This window comes from Protopterus annectens, chromosome 13.part0 (assembly GCF_019279795.1).
Source record: "Protopterus annectens isolate FY-2018-M chromosome 13.part0, PAN1.0, whole genome shotgun sequence".
Classification (NCBI taxonomy): Eukaryota; Metazoa; Chordata; order Ceratodontiformes; family Protopteridae; genus Protopterus; species Protopterus annectens.
The window spans coordinates 410060699-410087033 of record NC_056747.1 but is presented as its reverse complement, the minus strand read 5'-3'; the positions used below and the strand labels follow the sequence as shown (position 1 = coordinate 410087033).

The 26335-nt window shown below is 42.9% G+C and overlaps 1 protein-coding gene across 1 annotated transcript in view; it reads right to left on the bottom strand.

Annotated features, from left to right (window-relative positions):
* DHX33 (DEAH-box helicase 33) overlaps nt 1–26335 on the bottom strand; it is a 380923-nt gene that overhangs the window by 37238 nt on the left and 317350 nt on the right. The window contains exon 10 of the mRNA XM_044054042.1: nt 25016–25219. Coding sequence (XP_043909977.1) covers nt 25016–25219 — 204 coding nt within the window. The remainder of the gene's footprint in view (nt 1–25015; nt 25220–26335) is intronic.

The following is a 26335-nucleotide window of genomic DNA, read 5'->3' as shown; positions in this document are numbered from 1 at the left end:
AGTAACTCTGATAGATGTGAACTAATGGTGTAATTTTTGTAGACTTATGGAGAGCCGCAGATCTTGCAAACTACAACCACCTATTAAGCTACAGAATATAGGTTTTAAAAGCTCAAGTACAAAATGGTTCAAAAGCTGTACTAGAAATAGGCAAATAAGTGAAAAACAACTGATCCTCAAACTGTCATAATTACCACAATAAACCTCCAAGGATCTGTATTTAGACCTTTTCTCTTTTTAGTTTTCAGTAATTCCTTAATTGGGGACAGGGGCCATCGTATTGCACAAAAATTGTACTATTCAGCAAATGACTCCTTCCTGCTCAGCTCAGGAGCAAACACAGCTTCTCTCTCCAGGTCTCCTCTGAAATGGGGTTTCTAATCAAGTTGACATTTCCTGGTAAACAAATATTAACAAAATAGTTTCAGCTGCAATTCACCCAACTATACTACTGGTTCATTTTCCATAAGTGTAGAGTAAATTCTTCTAATATCAACATGAAGTTATTCAGTACTCCCCAATAGCTAGTAAATAAACTTACACAAACTGTGGACACATGGAGAAATAAAATAGTCCCCAATAAAAACTACAAAATATTTTGGAATACAACTTGAACAAAAGTTTTGTTTCACACAGGACTCTAAAGTAACTACAACCAGAATACTTAACCAGATAAAATACACTTATAAATACACTTATAAATTAATGCTACCTTACCCTGATTCATTTAAAGCTGTAATAAAATACATGCTACTACCCAAAATGGAATACAGACTCCCACTAATAGCACTCAGCAGCAATCACACTCCCAACCTACAACAAACAGCAAATTACAAACCCTAATTATTTATATCATTAGATGTTCAAATTTACAGGAGCTACTTACCAGAACATTTGCAACACCTACCCCCATCACTGAAAGGACCTCATCTCTCTGTAACTACACTATACAACCTACTTAATAAGGACATCTGGCCCCCTCCGGCCATCAAACTCAAGTCTAGTGAAATCATTTACCTAGTACTCCCAATATCTCAAGGCCTTAAATTTACTATAAATACCACCAAACATGCATTCTCTCAAATGGGCAAAGCAGTTTGGAATATCATCCGTACAAACATTTGCAATGAACTTACAATAGATTCATTCTCAATCTATCATCCAGCGAATGTACATCTTAGACACAAAATCTCCCTTTACATCCCCACTGTATCCAACCACATATAGTACCTCCATGACTTCCTTTGTTAGTCAGTCCTCAGCTTTCTACTATCTGAGGCTTGACTAACATTAAGTCACAGCAATGCACCACTGAATACATTTCTAAATTCCTCAAAGATTCCAAAACAAGTGTAACTACATAACAGCTAGTCTGTAAACACATTTCTAAGTTCTTTTCGTTGTGTATACTTCTGCATATATCTTGTTCCTTTAGTATGAACTACTATGTTGCATCATGTAGCTGAAAAATATTTTATATAAACTCCAAGCTACATATATAATGTTAAAGGTTGTGATACAATGCGGCCTTTTCATGGCTGAAAAGGGTCAATCTGATTAACCCACTCATCTAGTTAACAAATGATATAAAATAATTAAAATACATCAAGTTTCTAGCACATTGCCATTAACACAGAGGTCGGCATAACCTGACACTCTATGTGCAGTCACTGAAATTCAAAATCAGAGACTTTCCATCCTCTTCCAAAACTCCAAAAGTATGAATGACATTGGGATTCCCATTCAGGCAGATGCTTGAAGTATCTGTCAAATTCAACAAGTTTCCAAGTGTGTGATACTAAATTTCTTGACATTATCTTGGAAAAGAGGCTGTTAGTTTATTTTATAAACCAACCCACCCTTAATCCTGCTGTGTTAAATTTGTTCCCCACTCTCCTCCCAGTCTAGTGTCTTTAACTCATTCTACCTAATACAGAGAGAAGAAAAAACTTTTTTTTGCACTTTATTCATCTGCTTTTACTGTGTTTGTGTTTCTTCCTACTTTATTACTTATTTTGCTCTTGCTGCCTGTTCTTAAAAGTACTTAACAGCATTTATTCTGCTGCATTTATTACTGCTTGTTAGTAGCCAATTAAATTGTAACTGTTATTCTAAGCCTTTGGATTACGCACTTGGGCTTCAGACCAGTTGTTTCACATTAAGAAGGTTTGTGGTCTGCACTGTTGTGGCAGGACAGGTAGCTTACATCCTTCTAAGTTGGGAATTGCTGATTGAAGGCTTAGTGTCTGTTATTATAAAGTGTATTAGTTCTGGTTTAAGAACTTGGGCTTTGGGACAGTTTTTTTACATTAAGAAGTTGTGGTCTGCACTCTTGTGGGAGGCTGGATTCTGGCCTTCTGAGCTGGGAATTTCTGGTCACAGGCTTATTGTGCTTACTTATTTGAACTGTTTCTTTCTGAAATTGGTGCGCCTTGTTGCTGTAGCATAGACCAGATTCAGGCCTGCTAAATCTAGCTTTATTTGTATAACTTGAGCACTGATCCAGGCCATCTTTTTTTGGAGAAGGTTCCCCTGCACCCTAGCAGCAGGCGTGTGCAGTTAGAACTTGTCTGATTGAAGACTGCTGGAGCAGGGCTCAGTTTTGAGCTTTTATCTGGTTAATTGGGTAACTTGTTTAAATCAGTTTGTTCGTTTTATATTGTTATATATATATATATATATATATATATATATATATATATATAAAATTGCACTTTATTCATCCCATTTTAATGTATTTGTGTTTCTTCCTACTTTATAACTAGGGGCAGTGACTACAACTCTGATCTGAGATATATAACAATAAATATCCTTTTCTGTGCATTTGAAGTGTTTTTTTTAATTGTATCTGCTTCATTTTCTGAAAAAAAAAATAAATACTTGTTCCCCACCTTTCTAAGCTATTACAGTCCAGTTTTCAGGTTAAGTGCTGAATTCAGGGCTGTGTTACAAATCTCTGTGTTTGCCCATACCTTACTTGGATAGAAGTAAGTTTCTCTGTTCACTAGTGAGAGAGGGGAGCTTTGAGCAGCCTATCTGTCCCTGGAGGAGTGGTTTCAGCCCAGAAATTAGTAGTTTATTGGCCATTTTGGGCTAATTTTTATCTCTTTCATTTCCCTGCTATAAATACCGCATTTGCCCAGTTTGCATGCCTGGCAGCGCCGGTTAGCCAGGGTATAACGATTCCTGGCACCACAAAGTCTCCTCTTCAATTTTTTCCTTGGAACTAGACAAACGTTCAACTTAAGCACTCAAGCCATTCATTTCTCAGTCCGGCAATTGCTCAGAACTCATAGCAATCACTTATAAACCCTAGCACTAGACCCTCCTATACTGTACAGAAGGACAAGGCCCTTTACTCGACCTTACCAACCGTTCAGTAAAACAGTTCACTGTACCTATCCAGACATGTCCAAAGGGCAGTTTCAGGCGTACTCTCCAATCCAACTGGTGAATCTGGGCATTTTGAGGCAATGTTACAACTGCCTCATGTACACAGATAACCCTCTCTTCCTACCACCAAACACTAATACATGTGAGAGATGCAATTATACAGCCAAACTGGAGGCTAAGCTCTCTCAACCCAAGGCTGGATCAGACAGTCAAGAGGAGAAGGGAAATACTTGCATCACACCAGCAGTCTCACATAGACCCATTAAAACAGCATTGGCAAAAAACACACAAATACACGAAAATATATACTCGGACACTCTAAATAAAAATCTGCAAAAGCAACAGAGCCCTCCAAAGCAGACATCCAAGCAACCTCCACCCCCCCCCCCCAACACAAATCATGAAACACATACTTCACAAAACCTGTGTGCCATGCAATCACAGCCTTTAAGACAAAATAACATACCCAACATACTAGTAACAGGTGACTCTATAGTCAGGCATACTGAAGTCCCACTCACTAGGCTAAATAAGGAGAAGGTTACTGTTAGCTGCCTGTTGGGTGCCAGGATCCGCCACATAACACAAGCACTCAGGTCACTCCAGAACAAATACAAGTATGACTTTGTCATTGTCCATGTTGGTGTGAATGACCTGAGCCATACCTCCCTGGATTACATGAAAAGAGACATGGAAGAGCTCTCTAATCACGAAGACCAGGCCGGTATCACTCTGATCCTGAGTAGCATCATGCCCTCACCAAGAATGATACCATAGTAAAGAAAAAATTATCAATTTCAACAATTGGCTATGTTTCTGGTGTCATTCAAAGGGGATCCAGTGTCTGTCCACCTTGGATGACATGCTTGACAAACCACTCTGCTTAAGCTAGATGCCGCTTGCACCTGTCACCCTTAGGCTTTTGAATACTGGCCAAGGCTCTTGCCATCCCCATAGTGCCTTTTTTAGGCAAGGCTCAAAAGACAAACCCACCGCCATAAACAGCACAAGTAACAAAAAACTGAGGGTAATGCTACTCAATGCCAGAAGTCTAAACCTCAAAATGCACATGTTCGAGGTACTCCTCAGTATGCATAAAATTGATGTATGTGCAGTAACAGAAACCTGGTTTAAGGCTCCAGAGAGCACCCCAACACTACCAGGCTACAACCCATACCATACATTTCGGCCACAGAACTCAGACCAAAATGCAAAAGGTGGGGGCGTATCCATATTCATCAAGGATACCCACACCTCCAGGTTAATGGCACAGCACGATGCTTCAGAGATCATCCACGTGCAACTAACAACAGGCAAAACTGCAATTCAAATTGTAGCTTGCTACAGATCACCCACCATGTTCCCAGAACCCCCATTCTGCATTTCTGGAAATACTGGGAAATATAAAGGTCCTACCAAACATCCTAATATTGGGCGATTTCAATTACCCAAACATTACCTGGAGAACTACTCAAGTACTAACTCCCTTGCCCAACATTTCCTAGAATTTATAAACTCAAATGCCCTGGATCAACTGGTCAACACTCCCACCAGAGGTGACAACATATCGGGCCTGGTCATCACCAACATGGGCAACCGGTGCTCCACACCGGAGGTCAACCCCTCGCTGGTTAGATCTGACCATAAACAAATCACTTTGGATATCCACATTCCACCCCACCCCCGGGACAAGGAAACCACCGTGAAAAACTTTTCAAAAGCAAACTTCACGTCACTTAAGACTGAGGTGGAAATTTTCAAAGCCCCCATGCTAAAGGATAACGCTGTCCAAGCTGCAAAATCCCTTACTAATGCATTCTACGGGCACCTACAAGAATGCATGGATCGTGCTATCCCAAGCAAAACCAAGACTCACTCCTCCAAGAAAAGGAAACCAGTCTGGTGGACTTTTGCCATAAACAAGCTATACAATAGAAGGAGGAAACTAGTACAGAAGAGAGTAAAATCCCAAGAAGGAAAGACATCCCTAATCAGTATCAGCATGAAACTACGATCCCTCATAAAATCATCCAAGGCGAGCTTCAAAAGAAAAATTGCCAAGGACTCCAAAGATAACCGCAAGGTATTCTTTAGCTATGTCAAGAATCTAAGTGGCAATGTTCAGATCTGCTCAGAGTTAGTGCAGAATGGTACAAAATACACTGAACCGACTGATATCGCCCAACATCCTGGCAGACAGGTTCAGCGCAAACTTTACCCCCTCTCACCCCCAAAAAGGCCCATAACCATACCAGAAGTCTGAGCAGGTGAACTCCCTGTTCTGGGCTTAAAAGAACCTTGAGCTCTGCCCCTACCACGTCTAGACCTACCCCTAGACTGGGAATCATAAGCAGGATATGTCCACCCCTTAGCAGGCCAATTTCTACTAAACTTCGTGGCTGCACCTGCAAAAATCTTTAACAGTTTGCATAGACTTAGCTTTGTCCTCCATTTTCTTTAAAACTGCTTCCACAGGCGAACCAAACAACACATCAGACTGTAAAGGAGCATCCAAAATCCTTGTTTTAACATGCTCAGCTAAATTCTGATCCCTCAACCAGGCATGCCTGCGAAGAACAGAACTAGTGGCAGCCACCCTCGAGGAGGCCTGTACAGCATCAAAACCACATTGCAAAGAATGCTTACCCACTTGTTCAGACACATGAACCAAATCCAGCAACTCTTTACACTCAATACCTTCCGCCAAAGCATCCACCTTAGATTTCAATTGTGAAAGGAGATAATTTTGATATTTTAGCATGTGAAACTGACAATTCAACGCTCTCATGGCTAGAGTGGAAGAAGTATACACTTTCTTACCCCACCTATCCAAAGCCCTTGCCTCTTTATCAGTGGGAACAGGATTTTTAACCACAGAGGCCTTAACACCTTTAGGCCCCTGAGAAACAGTTTCTGGGTCCGCCCTAGGACTCTTAAACAAATACTTATGAGCTTCAGGCACCCTATAGTACCTATCTGGTTTAACAGGAGCAGGAGGCAAAGAGTCAGGGTTCAGGGAAGCCTCTGCAAAAACATCTTCCACCACATTCAACACAGGAGGTATAGCTAAGGGCCTATGCTGGGGTAAAAACAAGAATTCCCTAAGCCTTTTCCTGGAATCAGAGTAATCTTGGCCTTCCCATTTAAAGTGTTCTCTCATGGAATGCAGAGTCTCTGAAAATGAGAAATCCTCAGGAGGAGAAGCTGTAGGAGTGGAATCATCCACATCAGAATCAGAATAAGGAGGAAACTCCTGCAAATCTTCCGCAGAAGACTCTGAAGCCTCTGAATACTGTTCCAAACACTCAAACTCAGGCTCCACCCTAGGCCTCTTATCAGGAGGGGGCATAGAACCTCTAATCATAGTAATCAAATCTTCTGCCATTTTAAGCATATGTTTCTTAGGCACAGAACCTGAAGTGCTAGGAGAAGCCCCCACTGAAGCTAAACTTGGCCTACCTCTCAAAGAAGGTTTGGCAACAGAAGGAGAGGCCCTAACAACCTTGGGAAGAGAGGGAAGAACAGTTACCTGAGAAGCCCCCTCAGCCTGGCCTACCTCCTGAGAAGGCACATCCTGTAACAGTAAAGTCTCTGCCTGAGACTCCAAAGAAACTCCTGGCAATACCTCTGGCTCCCCTGAGCCTTCTAAAGAACCGACGTCCGGGACTGCCGGTTCATCAACCCTAGGCTTCGCTGTTTTGTCCTTGCGCTTCTTGGACGAAGCGGGCGTCGGAGCATCCGACGGCATTTTATAATTGCAACGCTTCCCAAACACTAACCTGGCACAGTCTAACCTCCTCTTAATAGTGCGTTTGTTAAACCTAGCACAAGAGCGGCATCCAACAACGTCGTGCTCAGGCCCTAAACAAGGTATACACAAGGTATGGTAATCCCTATGAGGTATCTGTTTCCCACAAGAAATACAGTTATTCACTTTTTCTGACATCCGGTTAAATACTGAGGCAAGAAAAAACCAAAATGTTCCCCAACGGGGTACTTAGCCAACTCTGATTCGGTCTGAAACTCCGGTTTCGGAAATATTTCAGAACGCCAACCTGCACTCGCAAAACTGCTTCTGCATCGGACCATGCGGCAAAAAAGACTGAGGATATGACGTCGGTCATGCGCATTAGTACCCTGACGTACTGACGTCAGTCTAATGCGCCCTGACCGACGTCAGCCATATACTCTGGTATTCGGGCCGACTGGACAGCGGACTACCCAATAGTAAGGACTGCAGCAATGGGGAACGAAGAACATCTTTTTTTTGCACTTTATTCATCTGCTTTTACTGTGTTTGTGTTTCTTCCTACTTTATTACTTATTTTGCTCTTGCTGCCTGTTCTTAAAAGTACTTAACAGCATTTATTCTGCTGCATTTATTACTGCTTGTTAGTAGCCAATTAAATTGTAACTGTTATTCTAAGCCTTTGGATTACGCACTTGGGCTTCAGACCAGTTGTTTCACATTAAGAAGGTTTGTGGTCTGCACTGTTGTGGCAGGACAGGTAGCTTACATCCTTCTAAGTTGGGAATTGCTGATTGAAGGCTTAGTGTCTGTTATTATAAAGTGTATTAGTTCTGGTTTAAGAACTTGGGCTTTGGGACAGTTTTTTTTACATTAAGAAGTTGTGGTCTGCACTCTTGTGGGAGGCTGGATTCTGGCCTTCTGAGCTGGGAATTTCTGGTCACAGGCTTATTGTGCTTACTTATTTGAACTGTTTCTTTCTGAAATTGGTGCGCCTTGTTGCTGTAGCATAGACCAGATTCAGGCCTGCTAAATCTAGCTTTATTTGTATAACTTGAGCACTGATCCAGGCCATCTTTTTTTGGAGAAGGTTCCCCTGCACCCTAGCAGCAGGCGTGTGCAGTTAGAACTTGTCTGATTGAAGACTGCTAGAGCAGGGCTCAGTTTTGAGCTTTTATCTGGTTAATTGGGTAACTTGTTTAAATCAGTTTGTTCGTTTTATATATATATATATATATATATATATATATATATATATATATATATATAAAATTGCACTTTATTCATCCAATTTTAATGTATTTGTGTTTCTTCCTACTTTATAACTAGGGGCAGTGACTACAACTCTGATCTGAGATATATAACAATAAATATCCTTTTCTGTGCATTTGAAGTGTTTTTTTTAATTGTATCTGCTTCATTTTCTGAAAAAAAAAAATAAATACTTGTTCCCCACCTTTCTAAGCTATTACAGTCCAGTTTTCAGGTTAAGTGCTGAATTCAGGGCTGTGTTACAAATCTCTGTGTTTGCCCATACCTTACTTGGATAGAAGTAAGTTTCTCTGTTCACTAGTGAGAGAGGGGAGCTTTGAGCAGCCTATCTGTCCCTGGAGGAGTGGTTTCAGCCCAGAAATTAGTAGTTTATTGGCCATTTTGGGCTAATTTCTATCTCTTTCATTTCCCTGCTATAAATACCGCATTTGCCCAGTTTTGCATGCCTGGCAGCGCCGGTTAGCCAGGGTATAACGATTCCTGGCACCACAAAGTCTCCTCTTCAATTTTTTCCTTGGAACTAGACAAACGTTCAACTTAAGCACTCAAGCCATTCATTTCTCAGTCCGGCAATTGCTCAGAACTCATAGCAATCACTTATAAACCCTAGCACTAGACCCTCCTATACTGTACAGAAGGACAAGGCCCTTTACTCGACCTTACCAACCGTTCAGTAAAACAGTTCACTGTACCTATCCAGACATGTCCAAAGGGCAGTTTCAGGCATACTCTCCAATCCAACTGGTGAATCTGGGCATTTTGAGGCAATGTTACAACTGCCTCATGTACACAGATAACCCTCTCCTCCTACCACCAAACACTAATACATGTGAGAGATGCAATTATACAGCCAAACTGGAGGCTAAGCTCTCTCAACCCAAGGCTGGATCAGATAGTCAAGAGGAGAAGGGAAATACTTGCATCACACCAGCAGTCTCACATAGACCCATTAAAACAGCATTGGCAAAAAACACACAAATACACGAAAATATACTCGGACACTCTAAATAAAAATCTGCAAAAGCAACACAGCCCTCCAAAGCAGACATCCAAGCAACCTCCACCCCCCCCCCCAACACAAATCATGAAACACATACTTCACAAAACCTGTGTGCCATGCAATCACAGCCTTTAAGACAAAATAACATACCCAACATACTAGTAACAGGTGACTCTATAGTCAGGCATACTGAAGTCCCACTCACTAGGCTAAATAAGGAGAAGGTTACGGTTAGCTGCCTGTTGGGTGCCAGGATCCGCCACATAACACAAGCACTCAGGTCACTCCAGAACAAATACAAGTATGACTTTGTCATTGTCCATGTTGGCGTGAATGACCTGAGCCATACCTCCCTGGATTACATGAAAAGAGACATGGAAGAGCTCTCTAATCACGAAGACCAGGCCGGTATCACTCTGATCCTGAGTAGCATCATGCCCTCACCAAGAATGATACCATAGTATAAAGAAAAAATTATCAATTTCAACAATTGGCTATGTTTCTGGTGTCATTCAAAGGGGATCCAGTGTCTGTCCACCTTGGATGACATGCTTGACAAACCACTCTGCTTCGCTAGATGCCGCTTGCACCTGTCACCCTTAGGCTTTTGAATACTGGCCAAGGCTCTTGCCATCCCCATAGTGCCTTTTTTAGGCAAGGCTCAAAAGACAAACCCACCGCCATAAACAGCACAAGTAACAAAAAACTGAGGGTAATGCTACTCAATGCCAGAAGTCTAAACCTCAAAATGCACATGCTCGAGGTACTCCTCAGTATGCATAAAATTGATGTATGTGCAGTAACAGAAACCTGGTTTAAGGCTCCAGAGAGCACCCCAACACTACCAGGCTACAACCCATACCATACATTTCGGCCACAGAACTCAGACCAAAATGCAAAAGGTGGGGGCGTATCCATATTCATCAAGGATACCCACACCTCCAGGTTAATGGCACAGCACGATGCTTCAGAGATCATCCACGTGCAACTAACAACAGGCAAAACTGCAATTCAAATTGTAGCTTGCTACAGATCACCCACCATGTTCCCAGAACCCCCATTCTGCATTTCTGGAAATACTGGGAAATATAAAGGTCCTACCAAACATCCTAATATTGGGCGATTTCAATTACCCAAACATTACCTGGGAGAACTACTCAAGTACTAACTCCCTTGCCCAACATTTCCTAGAATTTATAAACTCAAATGCCCTGGATCAACTGGTCAACACTCCCACCAGAGGTGACAACATATCGGGCCTGGTCATCACCAACATGGGCAACCGGTGCTCCACACCGGAGGTCAACCCCTCGCTGGTTAGATCTGACCATAAACAAATCACTTTGGATATCCACATTCCACCCCACCCCTGGGACAAGGAAACCACCGTGAAAAACTTTTCAAAAGCAAACTTCACGTCACTTAAGACTGAGGTGGAAATTTTCAAAGCCCCCATGCTAAAGGATAACGCTGTCCAAGCTGCAAAATCCCTTACTAATGCATTCTACGGGCACCTACAAGAATGCATGGATCGTGCTATCCCAAGCAAAACCAAGACTCACTCCTCCAAGAAAAGGAAACCAGTCTGGTGGACTTTTGCCATAAACAAGCTATACAATAGAAGGAGGAAACTAGTACAGAAGAGAGTAAAATCCCAAGAAGGAAAGACATCCCTAATCAGTATCAGCATGAAACTACGATCCCTCATAAAATCATCCAAGGCGAGCTTCAAAAGAAAAATTGCCAAGGACTCCAAAGATAACCGCAAGGTATTCTTTAGCTATGTCAAGAATCTAAGTGGCAATGTTCAGATCTGCTCAGAGTTAGTGCAGAATGGTACAAAATACACTGAACCGACTGATATCGCCCAACATCCTGGCAGACAGGTTCAGCGCAAACTTTACCCCCTCTCACCCCCAAAAAGGCCCATAACCATACCAGAAGAATGTAGAGCCCCTGAAATCACAGACACTCAGGTTAAAACAGCCCTCTCCAAAGCCAAAAACACAGCATCAATGGGACCGGACGGTGTCCCAGGCTGTGTCCTACACGAGCTCAAAGACGAACTAACCTCTCACATAAACACATTGTTCAAACTCAGCCTCTCCACAGGTTACATACCCATAGAATGGCACACAGCAACAGTTATTCTGCTCCACAAAGGTGGAGCCACAACAGACCCCGGGAACTATTGCCCTATAAGCCTGACTAGCTTGGTCTGCAAGGCTATGGAGCGCATCATCGTGGAACTCATTACCAGAGACATTGGGAACCTCCAAACACTGGACTCTACCCAGTTTGGCTTTGTTAAGTGCAGATCATGCCTCCTAAACCTGGTGGACTTCTTTGAGACAGTTACCAAGGCTATAGACGGGGGAAAGATGGTACACACAGCCTACCTAGACCTCGCAAAGGCCTTCAACACCATTCCCCATTCTGGTATTGCAGACAAGCTTACTAGTCTGAACATAAACCCCTACGTCACAAGATGGGTTGCCAACTGGCTCATGGACAGAAGCCACATGGTAAGAGTTGCAGGAGCTAGGTCCGACTCTAAACCGGTTATAAGGGGCATTCCCCAGGGCTCAGTCCTAGGACCCCTCCTGTTCGGCATATACTTCTCAGAGTTATAGGCAAGCACAGGAGGACTATGGCTGACCAAGTTCGCAGATGACTGCAAACTAGGGGCTATAATTAACTCTCAGGCTGACACAGACATCCTCCAAAAGGGTCTCACTGAGACGGATGCCTGGTGTCAAAATCATGGTCTCAAGCTAAATGCCAAAAAGTGCAAAGTCATCCTCTTTGGTAAAAACAAAGTACCCACAAATTACCACATAGGTGGTAGTCCCCTAAATACGGAAGATGTAATAAGGGATCTGGGGACCCAAGTAGATAGAAATCTCTCCTTTGATAATCACATTGCCAAAGTGGTTAGAAAATCCTTCTACGTGGCCCACCTTATCACAAAAGGCTCGCATCCAGATCAAAAGAAGTCATTGTGTCCCTCTACTCATCAGACCCATCATAGAGTACAACGCTCCATTTGGGATGTACCTTACAAGACACCTGCAACAGCTGGAAAGACCACAGAAGTACCTCACCAAGAGGATCACTGACCTCAAATAGATGCCCTATGCAGCTCGACTGAAGAAACTCTAGCTGTACTCGGTTGCATACCACCTACTCAGAGGTGATCTCTGCCTGACATACAAGGCCATGTCCAACCCAGAATTGATGGACATGCTCCACCTAAAAAAAAAAAAAAACATATCCCCTCGAGCCACACACTCCAGGGATCTAAACCTCACCACAACAATAAATAGGACGTGCTGGAGGTATAGATTCCTGTCCCAGAGACTTCCCACGCTTTGGAACAAGATTCCAATCTACATTAGGCAGAGCTCCTTGCTAACACTCTTCAAGAGAAACCTTGACGAGTGGATCGGAAACAAAGTTTACTCCAGGGATCACTTCAGTGGCTCTGCTGGACAGAGGCACACGAAACTAATCTAACTGGGTGGAGCTGCATATATCATCAGTAAAGTAATTCTAGAAGAAGGTCTGGGAGGTAGCTGCTGCTTTAGTAGAACGTGCTTTTTACCCAGTAAGTTGGGATTTCTTATACTTTTTGTATATAAATCATATGCTGTCAAGTAGCTGAATATGTCTATAGATACTTTTCTACCCAATGTGCCAGAAACAGAGATGACAAATAACATCATTACTGAATTCATCAGTGCAATCCAGAGAAAAGTGTAGATGTTTATGGATGCCTAGACAATGTAGCAAGTACTCAACCTTTATTTGGCTGACTGGGAAAAAACACTGCATGATTAATAGTCTGGTTAATATTTACTTCAGTAGTCACTTTAGACATGAAGAATGGATTAGTATACAAAACTCCTCCAGCTGAGAACAGAGTCCAAAACTGATGATGACTGGGTTCTACCTGAACCTGAATGATTTTCGTTGACTCCTTGGCAACACTGATTTTTGAAAATAAAAAACAGTGTGGATTTTATCTTTTACTGACGAAAAACTTGTGACATCTTGGAGGTCCAAACAGTATATCCAGTCTTCTCTGGATAGAGAAAGGAGAATGAATCTCGCAGTGACCATCCACAGATTTTGCTATGGGACATATTTACTTAGGTCTCTTATGTATAGTACTGGTCTGCAGTCCTTGGCTTTCTTTTGCACCCCCAAAAAATTGTAATAAAATCCAGACCATTTCTGGTTTAGCGGGACATTACAGATGTTTTTTTGAGGATATGTAACCCTTATGAATGCTGTTCTCTTCTGTCAGGGTCACATGCTAAAAAAAGGGAAGGATAGTGATTAAGAAGGTTGGTGAAAAGGAATTTACATAGCCTCTAAATATTATATTTAAGATCTATCTATAACATGTGATGGCCATCCATGGTAGTAGGTGGAGAGACAGACAGCTTCCAAATCCCAGAGTGGAAGCAGTTGTGAAGCAGTCAGGAGCTGCTTCCAGACTGGAACAGTTGTACAAGATCTCAAACTGTCTATTGTGACTTCCCTACTATTCACGTTAACGAATATTCAGACAAGAAGCTTTTTCTTTTTAAGGCTGTGGTGAGTTTCACTACAATGTCTTTTTATGTGAGCTGGTGGAGTGCTTTTAATTTTTCCCTACTTTCTCCACTGCGGTGTGACTCTGAAGTTGGCATATACAATTGAGGGGGGTGCTCTCAAAATTTGTGTGTGTTTTTAAGATTTTTAAATTACCACTTTCATTATTTTTCCTTCATAAAATGGATGGATTTGAAATACCATGCTACAATGAGAAGAAAGCAAACTTCCCACTGATGCTCCCCCACCCCAAATGAGGGATGTTTAACTTCTGATTATTTCTAAAATTCAAGCCACTGACGCAGCATTCACCTTAAAAGCTGCTGCCATTGCAGTTTAGTTGGTTCTTCCTGGGCTGTTGACTTTACTACTGTCGGCTACACCTGAACAATTTCTACTGTGGGCTCTTACGCATCCTGAAAAAGGGGACCACTTGAGCTGTGAACTTGATGACAGCAGCCTTATAAAAGGCTGATGACATTGCAGGGGACATTAAGGAATGATGCACTGAAATTCTGCTGGAAATCTGTGAAGTGAATCCAGGCAAGATGGTTATCATTACTCCAGTGTCTGCTGCACAGACTGCACAACTGGTAGCACTACAAGCAAGTCAGAGAGTAAGGTTAGAAATAGAAACAATGTCAGCTTGAGCTTGGTTAAATATCAGTAATCTTCTCCAATGTTTGAGACATCTCATACAGGATCACTTGCTGGAATCTTTGCTATATGTGCCTTTTACTTAAGGTAAGTGCCCATAAAGAGGAGGTAGAGAAAAGCTCAGACTCTGTTTATCAAATTCCTGGTCTCTTTAAATGGAGGGTAGACTGCAGGCCTCTGAGGAGTAGAGACCCTCTTCAGGGTTGCTACAGCTACTGCGGGATCAGAAACAATGATCAGATTATTTTTTCCCTAACATCCCCATTCCTTGTGGGAGTAAATGTATTCTGTCAGTTTTTTTGGTCACTGCTACCATTTTTGATGCCTCTGTAGTAATGTCACCATTCTGCCAATGACAGTACCATCCAAGAAGATAGAAGGAAAGATGGGCCTCTTACAACTGTTATGAGGCTGACAGGTATAAATGGGCCAACCTTTCTTTTTCTGCAACAATATGGGGTCATCAAGAGGAATAAGTGGGAAACCAGTCTCATTCACAGAGTAGGTGTCTAACTCAACAGACTCTGGGGTGGGGAATCCAAGTGCCACCTCCTATACATTTCACTTGGTTGTCCTTTTGGGGACTCTTCTGAAGGGGATAACCTTGAAGTGGAAACCAATTTCACCCCATGGTGGTGGTGGCTCTTTGCTCCCCGTGATAAGAAACTCTTACAGTCCCAGAAGAGGAACGATAAGGTCTTTGGAAGAGACTGCCCTAGATGCAAGCTCCAGGGGAGGCCACTGCAGCTGTAGTTGCTTTATTAGCATTGAGTTTGGTGTTGACACTAGTGGAAACTGTTGAATCCCTGACCCATAAAGCTTGACAATGACTTCAGAGCCAACACGTAGCCCTGGCACAGTGAATCCTAAGGATGATATTAACACTAGCTTTCTTGCCTTAAAGACTTTAGAGTGAGAACTCAAACTTAAACACAAGCACAACACTGACCAGTGTCAAACTCTGCCTAGAGATCATGACCCTGAGCCCCTCAATCCCATAGAAGCCTGGCACCAAAAATATTGTCCAGACAACATCAAAGCTGATGGCACAGCTCCACTACATTAAGAACCATCCTGGTCCATTGCAGGAGCTTGCAGGGAGCTTGATGGCCTCTACTTAATTAACAACAGAACAGGGACAGATGGGGAGGCAGGTAGAACTAGCTGGCACCATCCCCAGGCCCTACAAAAAAGGGGAGACAAGAAAAGGCCCAAATCTAGTGGGACCTAAAGCATGGTTCTGGACAGTATTTCGTAGCCAATAAAGATAACCGACCTACTGGAAAAAATGGACTTTGTAGAAGAGGGCCTAGAATGGGAAATCTGGCTAAAGTTACACCTTTGAAAGAGAAATTATATTATTTCTGCAAACAGTACCTAACCTGGGACCGACAGGAAGATGCTCTTCTACCTTTACTGCCAATTTAGACAAAGACTCCTTTCTTCTAGATTTTGAGTTTTCAGTAATATCTTTAGGGTGGCTTGCTATAGGTTTTTTTAAAGTTGAAGAAGTGAACTGGTCACACAGGACACCTTTAAGAATTAACCTGTCACAGCTGCCTACAATGATCCTTTTAGCAAACTTCTTTAAAACTAAACAGTCTTCTTTGAGATGAACAGAACTCAAAATACATGACCTACTTAATATATTTACCTTGCGGGTGTAGCTTTTACCCATAAAAAACTCCTTTCTCCCTACTGAAAAAAATTCACTGCAAGCCATTTATCAGCATTTCAGACTAGAAAATGCTAGCAGTAACAGCAACAATAAGCAACTACACCCTAACTACCAGTAACAAGGAAAAATACAAATGTCACAAAATAACTCAAGGGAAGGGAGTAAGGCTGAAAAAAGTTCATCAACACAGCAGAAAAAAAAACCCTTCAAGACAAGTCTAAAGACTCATCAAAACTATTCAAAAACACTACAAAAGTAGTACAAAAGATATTAATAGCAAGTTGCTGAAAAGAAGCTTAGGGCCATTTATAACTTTGCCCCTACACTATGAGTGGAAAACAAGATCTGGAATAAGATGGTGGGCTGTAATGGATTACTGATAAAGGGGCAGTGTTGAATCCTTGGAAAATTTTACTATTGCTGATGAGATAGAGGGCTAGAGCTTCAGTTCTTTCAGCAGTGGACGACAAACCAGACCATGTTAGATCAAAACTTACCCTCACAGATTTTTTTTGTTTTTCTTGTTGCAATCTGCTTTGGATCACTTCACAAACTATCTGGGAACAGACACTAGCATTCTGTTTAATAATTGCATACTCAGGAGACAAGCTTCATTTTTAAAGGATTACTGCAAGAGCTGCAGTGAGTGAAAGGAACTAATGTTTTAGTGCAGCTATTGGGATTAGTCAAGCATGTGCAGTTCAATAAAAAGAAGTTATGTACTTACCAAAACGTTCCATCTGAGTTGTTGCTTTTCATTTGTCTTCAGCCTATGGGACTCGGATCCGACTTGGCCGTATACTCCAGCATCGGTGCGGAAATCTGAGCTCCTCCACTACCCATAATGCCGCAATCTCCCTCCTCCCCTCAGACTGAGTTTGCTGCAGGACAGCACCAACCCACCTACACCAAAAAAAAAACTTAATCCCTGACCACTGAAGGGACAGACACACACCGGACTCAACTCAGACCAAGAAGAAGCCTGCATCTGCATCTGTCCAGTCCACCATAAAGACAGGGGGAAGGAGGGGGGGTTGGTTGAAAACAAATCAAAAGCAACAACTCAGATGGATTATGGTAAGTACATAACTTCTTTACCTGAAGTTGTTGTTTTTTTATTTGGTCTTCAACCTATGGGACAGAGTCCGTAGCTACAATAACCTTGGGAGGGCCTCATGGAAGGATGTTATGGAGCATGGCAGAGGCAAAGGAAGCCCTGCTCCTGGACAGAATGTCCAACTTGTAACGGCAGATAAATGTATGTGAAGAAAACCAAGTAGCAGCCGAACAAATGTCATTAATTGGAACCCTGGACTAAAAGGCCACAGAAGTAAACACTCTCTGGCAGGAAGCACCCAGACAGGGCCAGGTAGAGGTAAACATTTGGAGCCATAAACCACAGAGATACAACTGGAAATCCAATGAGCAAGAGTGACCTTAGAAATAGGTTTCCCAAACGGGGCTTAGAAAATGATACAAAAAGTTGATCAGACTGTTGAATATTTTTGGTTCTGTCCAAATAAAAGCGCAACTGTCTGTGGACATCAAGTATATGTAATTTGTATTTCCCTTTGTTCTGATAATTTGGGAAGAAAACTGGCAAATGAATCACCTGGTTAATATTACCTTTGGAGGCCATCTTTGGCAAGAAAGGGGTTGGTACAAAGAGTCACTCTATCCTTTTGGAAGATAAGATAAGGAGGCTTAATTGACAATGCCAGCAACTCAGATAACCTGCTTGTCAAAGTGATGGTCACCAAGAAGGCTGTCTGCCAAGATAAGAACTGTAAATCCACAGCGGCAGCTGGTTTGAAAGGAGGAGAAACTAGGGCCAGTAAAACCAGAGTCAGATCCCAAGGAGGTGTGGAGTCCTTGATTGGTGGCCTAAGGAGAAAAGTACCCTTCAAAAATAGCCTTGAACAGCTTAGAAGAAGCCAAGGAGGCAGAATTCTCTCCCTCATGAAAATATGAGAGGGCTGCAAACTGAATTTTAATCATAGGAAAGCAGGCCCCATTGTAAAAAATACGGGCTAGAAAATCTAAAATGGCCAGAACGGTAACTCTAAAAGGATCTAATTTGTGCTGTGATGCCCAGACAGAAAAACATTTCGATTTACTGGAATACATCTTTCTAGTAGAGGCCTTGTGAGTTGCAACCAAAATCTTATTGACTGGTGAAGACAGACTGGGAGTCTTAGCCATCAAAGGAACTGGAGCACCCAAGAGGAAAGCTTCATGCTAAGTCTGAATGTGGAACCCCTGATGGGTGACAGATGAGATCCAGAGTCCAGGGTGGACATACCAGATGAGACCAAAGAGTTGGAAACAAACTTAGAGAGGCCAGAGGGGGCAATAAGGATGACTCTGCTCTTCAACCATTGTACCTTCTGAAGAAACTTGGGAATCAGAGGCTGAGAAGGGTGAGCGTAAATTAGACTGGAGGGCCAAGCATGGATCAAGGCTTCTCTGGGTGATTCCCCGGAGGGGGGGGGGGGAGATCAGGACAAAAAACTCCCTGCACTTTGCATTGGGAGGAGAGGGGAAGAGATCGCAGCAAGGATGACTCCACTTTTAAAAGATCATGTCCACCACTGAAGGATTCAGAGACCACTCGTAAGGTATCAGAATGATTCTGTTGAGCCTGTCCCCTAGAATGTTGGACTTCCATAGAATGTGCACTGCCACCAGAAACCAGTTGGAAGTGATCACCCATTCCCATAACCTCATGGTCTCGCAGCAAAGGGGATAAGATCTGCCCCCCCCCCTCGTCTGTTACTATACCAGACAACGGACATGTCCGTCTGGATGGCAATTGTCCCGGTGGGAAGAAAGGCTTGAAGGGCTTGCAACTCCAGAAGCACTGCTCTTATCTCCAGGATACTGATATGCAATTTGGTCTCCCAGGCGGACCACATGCCTTGGACCATCTGCTCCATGCAATGCCCCTCAACTGAGCTGGGAGGCATCTGTAGTAACCATGACCGAGGGGGAAGGAAGAACAAATGGGCAGCGCAGAACGAGGTGCGGAGAATGGAACCATCAGCAAAGGGAGTCTCACTAAACCCAGGAAAGCTGGACCGAGTACGACAGAGGAAGTTCGAGTATGGACCACTGCACCCCCAAGGTCCATTGAAGAATTTTCACGTGTAGACGCGCCTTTGGTAGTAGGGTTATTATGGCTGTGGACCCCAACACCCAAAGAACCATACCTGCTGGGGGGTAGGGGGCCTGTAGAACAGACTGCACATGCTGTTGGAGAGGAAATAACCTCCCTAAAGGCAGAAACACCCTGCCCTGAATTATATCCAACGGAGCATCTATAAGATATAACACCTGAACAGGTTCCACATTCTATTTGGCCATATTGATCGTTATGCCCACATATGGTGCTAGGAGAAGGAGGTAATCCCTGGCTTGAAGCAGTCGATGCCTGGTGGGAGCAGAGAGGAGCCAAATCAGTCATCCAGGTAAGGGAAGACCTGGAATCCCTGCAGTGTCAAGTGAGTTGCCACTACAGCCATCGCTTTGGTAAACACCTGGGGTCTGTGGCAAGTCCAAAGGGGATTACTCTGAATTGAAGTGATTGGCTCCCAGCCAGAAGTGAACAAACCTTCTGGAGTGCCTGTTCATTTTTATGTGATAGTACGTGTCCTGAAGTCCCACCAAGCACATCCAGTCATTGCTCTGCAGAAAGGACAGAATGGAGTGTAGACTGACCATCTGAAACTTTGTTTTGGCAATGGACAGATTCAGGGTAGTAAGATTCAGAATGGGTCTAAAGTCCCCCGTATTCTTTGGCACCAAAAAGAACCTGGAATAAATGCCTAATCCAGATTGGTTTGGGGGGACAGGCTGGATAACTCGTTTTTGAACAGCCTGGTGATTTCTTTGGCTGCCGTCTCCTGCTGGCCAGGTGGAACATCCATGAGGTTTCTATTCGGAGTGGGGGATGAAAAAATGAAATGTAATAACCTCTGGATATAATTTGAAGCAGCTAACAATCATCTGTGATGGACTCCCAGGCTGCTGGGTGGAGAGAGAGAGAGAAAAACACCCCCCTGCTGCCTCCAGAGCAGAGCAGTTAGGCAATCCCTCAGGATTGCTGAAAGGGTCTGTCCAAGAACGAATCTCAAGACCCTTGGTTCCTCAGACCCCCTCTGCCATGTGGATGGCTTCTGTCATTCCCCCTCTGCCCTGGGGGAAGGTTGACCCTGAACATCCTGGGAAAAGCACTGAGACTTTCAAAACCACAACTTCTTGCTCCCACACTGGTTCCTAGATTAGGTCCATTGTGGGGTACAGAAGTGGATCCTGACAGCAGACAAGGTCTTCCAGTCTTTCTCACACTGGGTAAGAGTGTTGCAAACAGTAGGTGCAAACAAATTGGACCCATGAAAAGGGGCATTCGTGAACGACGCCTTAAAGGGTTCTGAAAAAGCACAAAGCTGGAGCCACGTGTGCTGCCTAATGGTGATGTCCATCCCGGCCTCTCTTGGGCACACTCAGCTGCATGAGAAAGTAGCCTCATGGATGTATTCAATATGGCTGTTGGGGTGGCCAGTTGGGAAGAGAAAACCTTCTTCTTCTCCTCTGACATGGACCCTGGGACAGACGCAGAAAACTCCTTAACCAGCTCTCTCTGCTGTCTGGTGATGTGTGCCAAGTAGTTCAGCAGATGCAGAGCAAAGGCAACTGAAGCGTACACTCGCTTCCCAAAATGGTCCACTGCCCTAGACTCCCTGTATAGAGGATGGAACGAGGAGCTCTCCTGAGCCAGCTAATTTTTGGTGGCCACGGCAACCACCATGGCTTCGACCAGGGAACCCTTGGATCAGAGGGGACTGTCCGATGGGGCACTGATTACCTTGTCCATGCGCTTATGAATGGGCTCAACTGTGTCTGGTTCCTTCCATACCCTGCAGGAGATGAAATCCACCAAAGGGTCTGCAGGGAACTCACCCAAGATGTAGAAGGTACTGTGCTACATGCCTCCAGGAATATGGACTCATCAGGGTTGGGTTTAAAGGAAGACCACTCACCTCTCTGATGCAGGATCTCCATATCATCTCCGAATGAGACATCATCAGGGGGTGATCGAGGGGAACCCTCCCTCTCATCCAAATCCGTATCTTCTGTGAGAGATTCCACTGGGGAATCTATGTGCCTCCTCTTGCATGTATGCTTCAGAGGTACCTCTTCATGGGGACACTCTGGAAAAGACTCTGAAGCTTCAAGTGGTTCATGAAAAGGAACATCCTGGGGTGGTTTGGTAACACGCTGTCCCTGAGGGGGCAAGATGGATGACTCCATACTAGAAACAGAAGGAGCCAGGTTGGGCTCCAAGGAGGAAAGTGTCAAGGCCCTCGAAGGAGCCGAGAGGACCCTCTTCACCACCTCGAAGGCTGAAGGTGAATCGACCCTGGAAGACAGTGCAGCCAGAGCTGAAGCTGCCAGTGTCAGGGCCTCCTAGACCGTCACCTCTGGCGCCAAAGGGGGAGTTGGAGCAGAGCTTCCCCAGCGCCGAAAACCTTGCAGCTGACACCAAAGCTACAACTCAGAGAGTAAGTAAGGTCCGATGACATTGGAGCTGAACCGCTCAAGGTAACTGTCGGCATCAAGGTACAAGTGACCATCGGCGCTGACACCTCAACACTGGGAAACCTCAGACCCAAGAACTCCGAAGCCGAAGGTCGGATCGGAGAAGGAGAAATTGGAACAAAGCCAGGTTGTGTGCTCACGGCTCCAGAGGGGGATGGAGCAGGCAAGACTTCAAGCTGTATCTGAGCCCAGAGGAACATCATTATCATTCTGTCCACCTCAGCTTTAGACAGGCTGCGAGTGGATCGGACAGAGGAAGACACCAACCCCGGCCAGGAATGGTGCAGAGGAGAGGCACAGGCAGGAGACTTGGCTCAGGAACTCTCCTGCTCAAGGGAGAAATGGGAGGGGGGTGGCGGAGCCAAGGAGAACTCTGAACCACAATGGGTTTAGACTTAGCAGGAGGCTTGGCAGAGAAAGACCAGTCAGGATACCGCTTCCTATGCCGATCCTGCTCCTTGTGCCTGGCCCTGGCCCCACCCCCAGACTTCTTGGCAGGAGTCTGAATCCCAGAAGCGGAGGGGAGAGAAGGAGAAGCCTCCGAGGAAGGGACCAAAAGGCCCTTAAAAAATCAGCTTGTTTCTCCTGTCAATAAGTGCACGTTGGTTAAAACCCGCACAAACTGAACAGGAGGAATCTAGGTGGGTCACCCCCCCAAGCACACCATGCACAGAGTGTAAGCATCAGATGGAGGAATCTTATGCCCACACTCTGTAAATTTCTTGAACTCAGCTGGCTCTGGAAGATCAGCCATGGGAACAAGCGTGTACATGCAGGAATGTGCGCGCACACACACACACACACACACACACGCGCGCGCGCACACAAGCGCGCACACACACCACAAGAAAAGAGGAGAGAGAAAGGGAAGATAGAAGGGCAGAACAGAATATATAAATTTTTCAAGACCGAAAACACACCACGCAAAAAGGAAGAGAAAGGGTAAGTAGAGGTTAACAGAAAAACCCAAAAGAACTGACTTGAATAAGCTAAAAAAAAAAACTCTGAGAAACAACCCTAGAGGAGCTCAGAACCCGGTGATCTGTACTGTTCTAACATGCGGCAAACGCAATCTTAGGAGAGGAGGGACAGCAGGGCCTTGTGGGTAGGGGAGGACCTTGGATTTTGGCTCCAATGCTGGCGTATACTTCTGAGTCGGATCTGTGTTAGATCAGAGTCCCATAGGTTGAAGACCAAATGAAAAACAAAACACAACTTCAGATCTGGTGTTATACACAGTTGTGAAAATAAAATTGTTGCTTTATGTACTTCACCTTCACTGTTGTGTAGCATCTATAGTAATGCAGACACAGTATTAGAACAGACTAAATCAAGGGTAAGAAAGGTGGTTATGAACAACATTCTTTTACAAAGTAACTATCAATGCTAGGCATTTGTTTACAAGGAAACGGATACATTTGCTACACTTTTTGACCACAACCGTTGCATAAACATTTCTTATAAGGTAAAATGACTGCTCAGTTCTCTGTTCACACAGTCCATCAACACACCAGTAAAATTCTGTCCTGCCACTTGTGTCATTTAATGTAGAAGTTACTAAAGAGATGCAAACAACAATCAGCAATTAAACTGTTGCAGGCAATAAGCTCAACAGCCAGTGTGTCTGCCTATTTTAACATGCTTTACATCCACCTCCTCTAACAGAAATAGTGACATACTGCTGCTGTTATACTCCCAATGACAGATGCATAATAAACTCTTTGCTTTTAAAATTTTCCACAGAAATTAGCACTGTATATTAAGAAGTTAGATTGTTTACCTTTCTATATGCATTTTCTTTTATTAACAGTGAGACACTGACGTGTCTAATCAATCTGTGTCTTCTGTGGAACTTACTTGATTTACCCTGCCTTTTAATCCGTTATGGTTGAAACTCTGCATACTCCACTACACTGTCCTGCTACTGTGGTCTCCCATGAAATAACTGTCCTGTAAAGAGTGATCGGATTAGAGCATTATGATTGCTCTAATTCAGAGCTTAAATCACAGAAAGACCCAAAAATTCAAATTCCCAACCTTCCTCAAATTATGTTAAACCCTTGGTTTTGCTACTTAGTTTGTTTTTCCACTTCAACTACATGTAAGAACAAGATCATGCATTATTGAATGAGGAGCCCCCTTTCCAACATGTTACCTAGGAAATTCCTGCAAGTAAATCTAAACCTGCTTTAGGTATCATGTGTACTCACTGCTAGTAACAACAGCATTTGAAACTCTGCGTTATAACAATTTAACTATACCTCCATGAAAACGGAGGCATCTTATGCGATCAATGGGACTACCAATTCAATTAACCAGTTATTGCAAAAGTTGCTATACATAGCAGCTATTAATTTTGGATCTACTTCAGATGATCAAATTTTCAAAATGGTCGAATTTCATATGGTCAAGACAATGTAATCACCAAGTTGAACAGTTTGTATAGAGATCACGGTACAGTGCGGATTGCGGTATCTGACCTTTTCCCACTATACTGAGATCTTAAAGTTGGTATATAATTAGCAGGGGGTAGGAGGGTTGCAAGGGGGCTTGAACCTCTACAAAAACATTGTTTATGGTGTTACTTTGTTTTTGATTTTCAAAATGTTAATCATATGGTCCCATCCAAATGTCAACATTTTGAAAAGTCGATCATGTGAACTATATCTGTTACTTTACATTTTACATCTGTTTTGATATGTTAAAAATAAGCAGTGACTTTAGAAAGAGTTTTAATAAACAATTCTTAAAATAAATGTACATCTTTTTGAAAAGCAGTAAGCCTGACAGTATTGATGGTTACAGACCTCAATACAAGTTCCTTAGTCTATTAAGTGCACATTTCACAAATTCATTTAATGCATACAATGTTTAAAGGCCCCTCCTCCCAAATGAAATGAGGCATGTAATATGCAGATTGGCTTTTTACTTTGCAGAAACAAATAGTTAAATGCAGCTTCCCCAAGAAAGGTGATAAGTCTTGTTTTAATGACTTTTCTGTAACTTCACACTGTCCAATCAACCTTAAACAGCAACACTGCTAATAATCATGAACTATAAAAATGCTTACCTTATTTCTGCTAACATTTTTGAAAGCCCGATATATGTTGAGCAGAGTCATATGATCGCCCTCACTGGAGATGAACTTTTTTCTGGCAGACTGCACATCTTCTCGCTTAGTAGGAGGGTTATAAAGAACACTGTCTACTGAGAGTACAGCAATGATGGTTAGGATCTCTTCTGCACAATGGAACTCTGAAGACAGCAGGATGGTCTACAGAAGACATGCATAAGGCAATACAGATCATTTAAGCAAGTCAAAGATTCTATAAAGGCTTGGAGATCAAAACATATTTCAGCAACTATGTCAGACATTACTCCACTTCCAAGGCCACAACCTGTACCACAACAAAATAAAAGGACTACACAAAGCTTCACTGTGTATATGCATCCAACTAGATTCTGAGTGATGGAACAGTGGTAATAAACTTGTGCAGTTTGTGGCTGTCATTTAGATATCCTGTTAAGATTAATTTGCTGATTCCTCCATGGATAATTCTGAACTTTACAACTACCAGGCACTCCATGACATAAATGGATAAAGCACACCAAATGTAGCTAGCAGGTACGACTGGTGCAAGGCAATCGCACATGTTCAAAAATTAAACAAAAATACAGCCACGAAAATATAGAGACATTTTTCTTTATGTGTACCTAAGGCTCCTTTTATTTAAACAGTGGCTTATTGTTATAACATCGAGGTTATAAAGAAGTGGTTTTTTACAAAGGCCAAAGAAATACAGACACATTTTTCTCTATGCGAAATGTGTTTGGATTCAATTATGTGGTTTTGGTCACAATAAGAATGCTGTTGTATGATTTAATGGACTTTTATGAACAATCATTCTTCTCAGATTTTAAGTTGGGACAAAAAAACTCTTTTTGTACAAAGTGATTTTGTTAACCAATATTGCCTTGACCTTAAAAAGTTTGTGTGTTCTAATGACATTATTGGTAGCAACATTTTCCATATAGAAAGCTACAAGCTTATTTAGAACAATTGTAATGATGTATGTTTTCATTCATTACTACGCTTTGTTTTGTTTGGTCACAATACTGCAATATGAGTATTAACACAAGTAGAATGATTTATTGTAGGATGTTTATACATATATGATTTATGACCTATTAACACCCGATTTCCCAAGTATAGGATTTAATATATTATATATACAACCACTCGATTGAGACGTGAAGTAGGTTAGTGGTTATATTTGTTCATTTGGGACACAGATGGAGTAATATCAATGTTGGGGTCTGTTATTTCATTTTTTACATAACATATAGTCAGTAGACGAGAACGACTTACAATTTAGGGGACTTTTTGTCC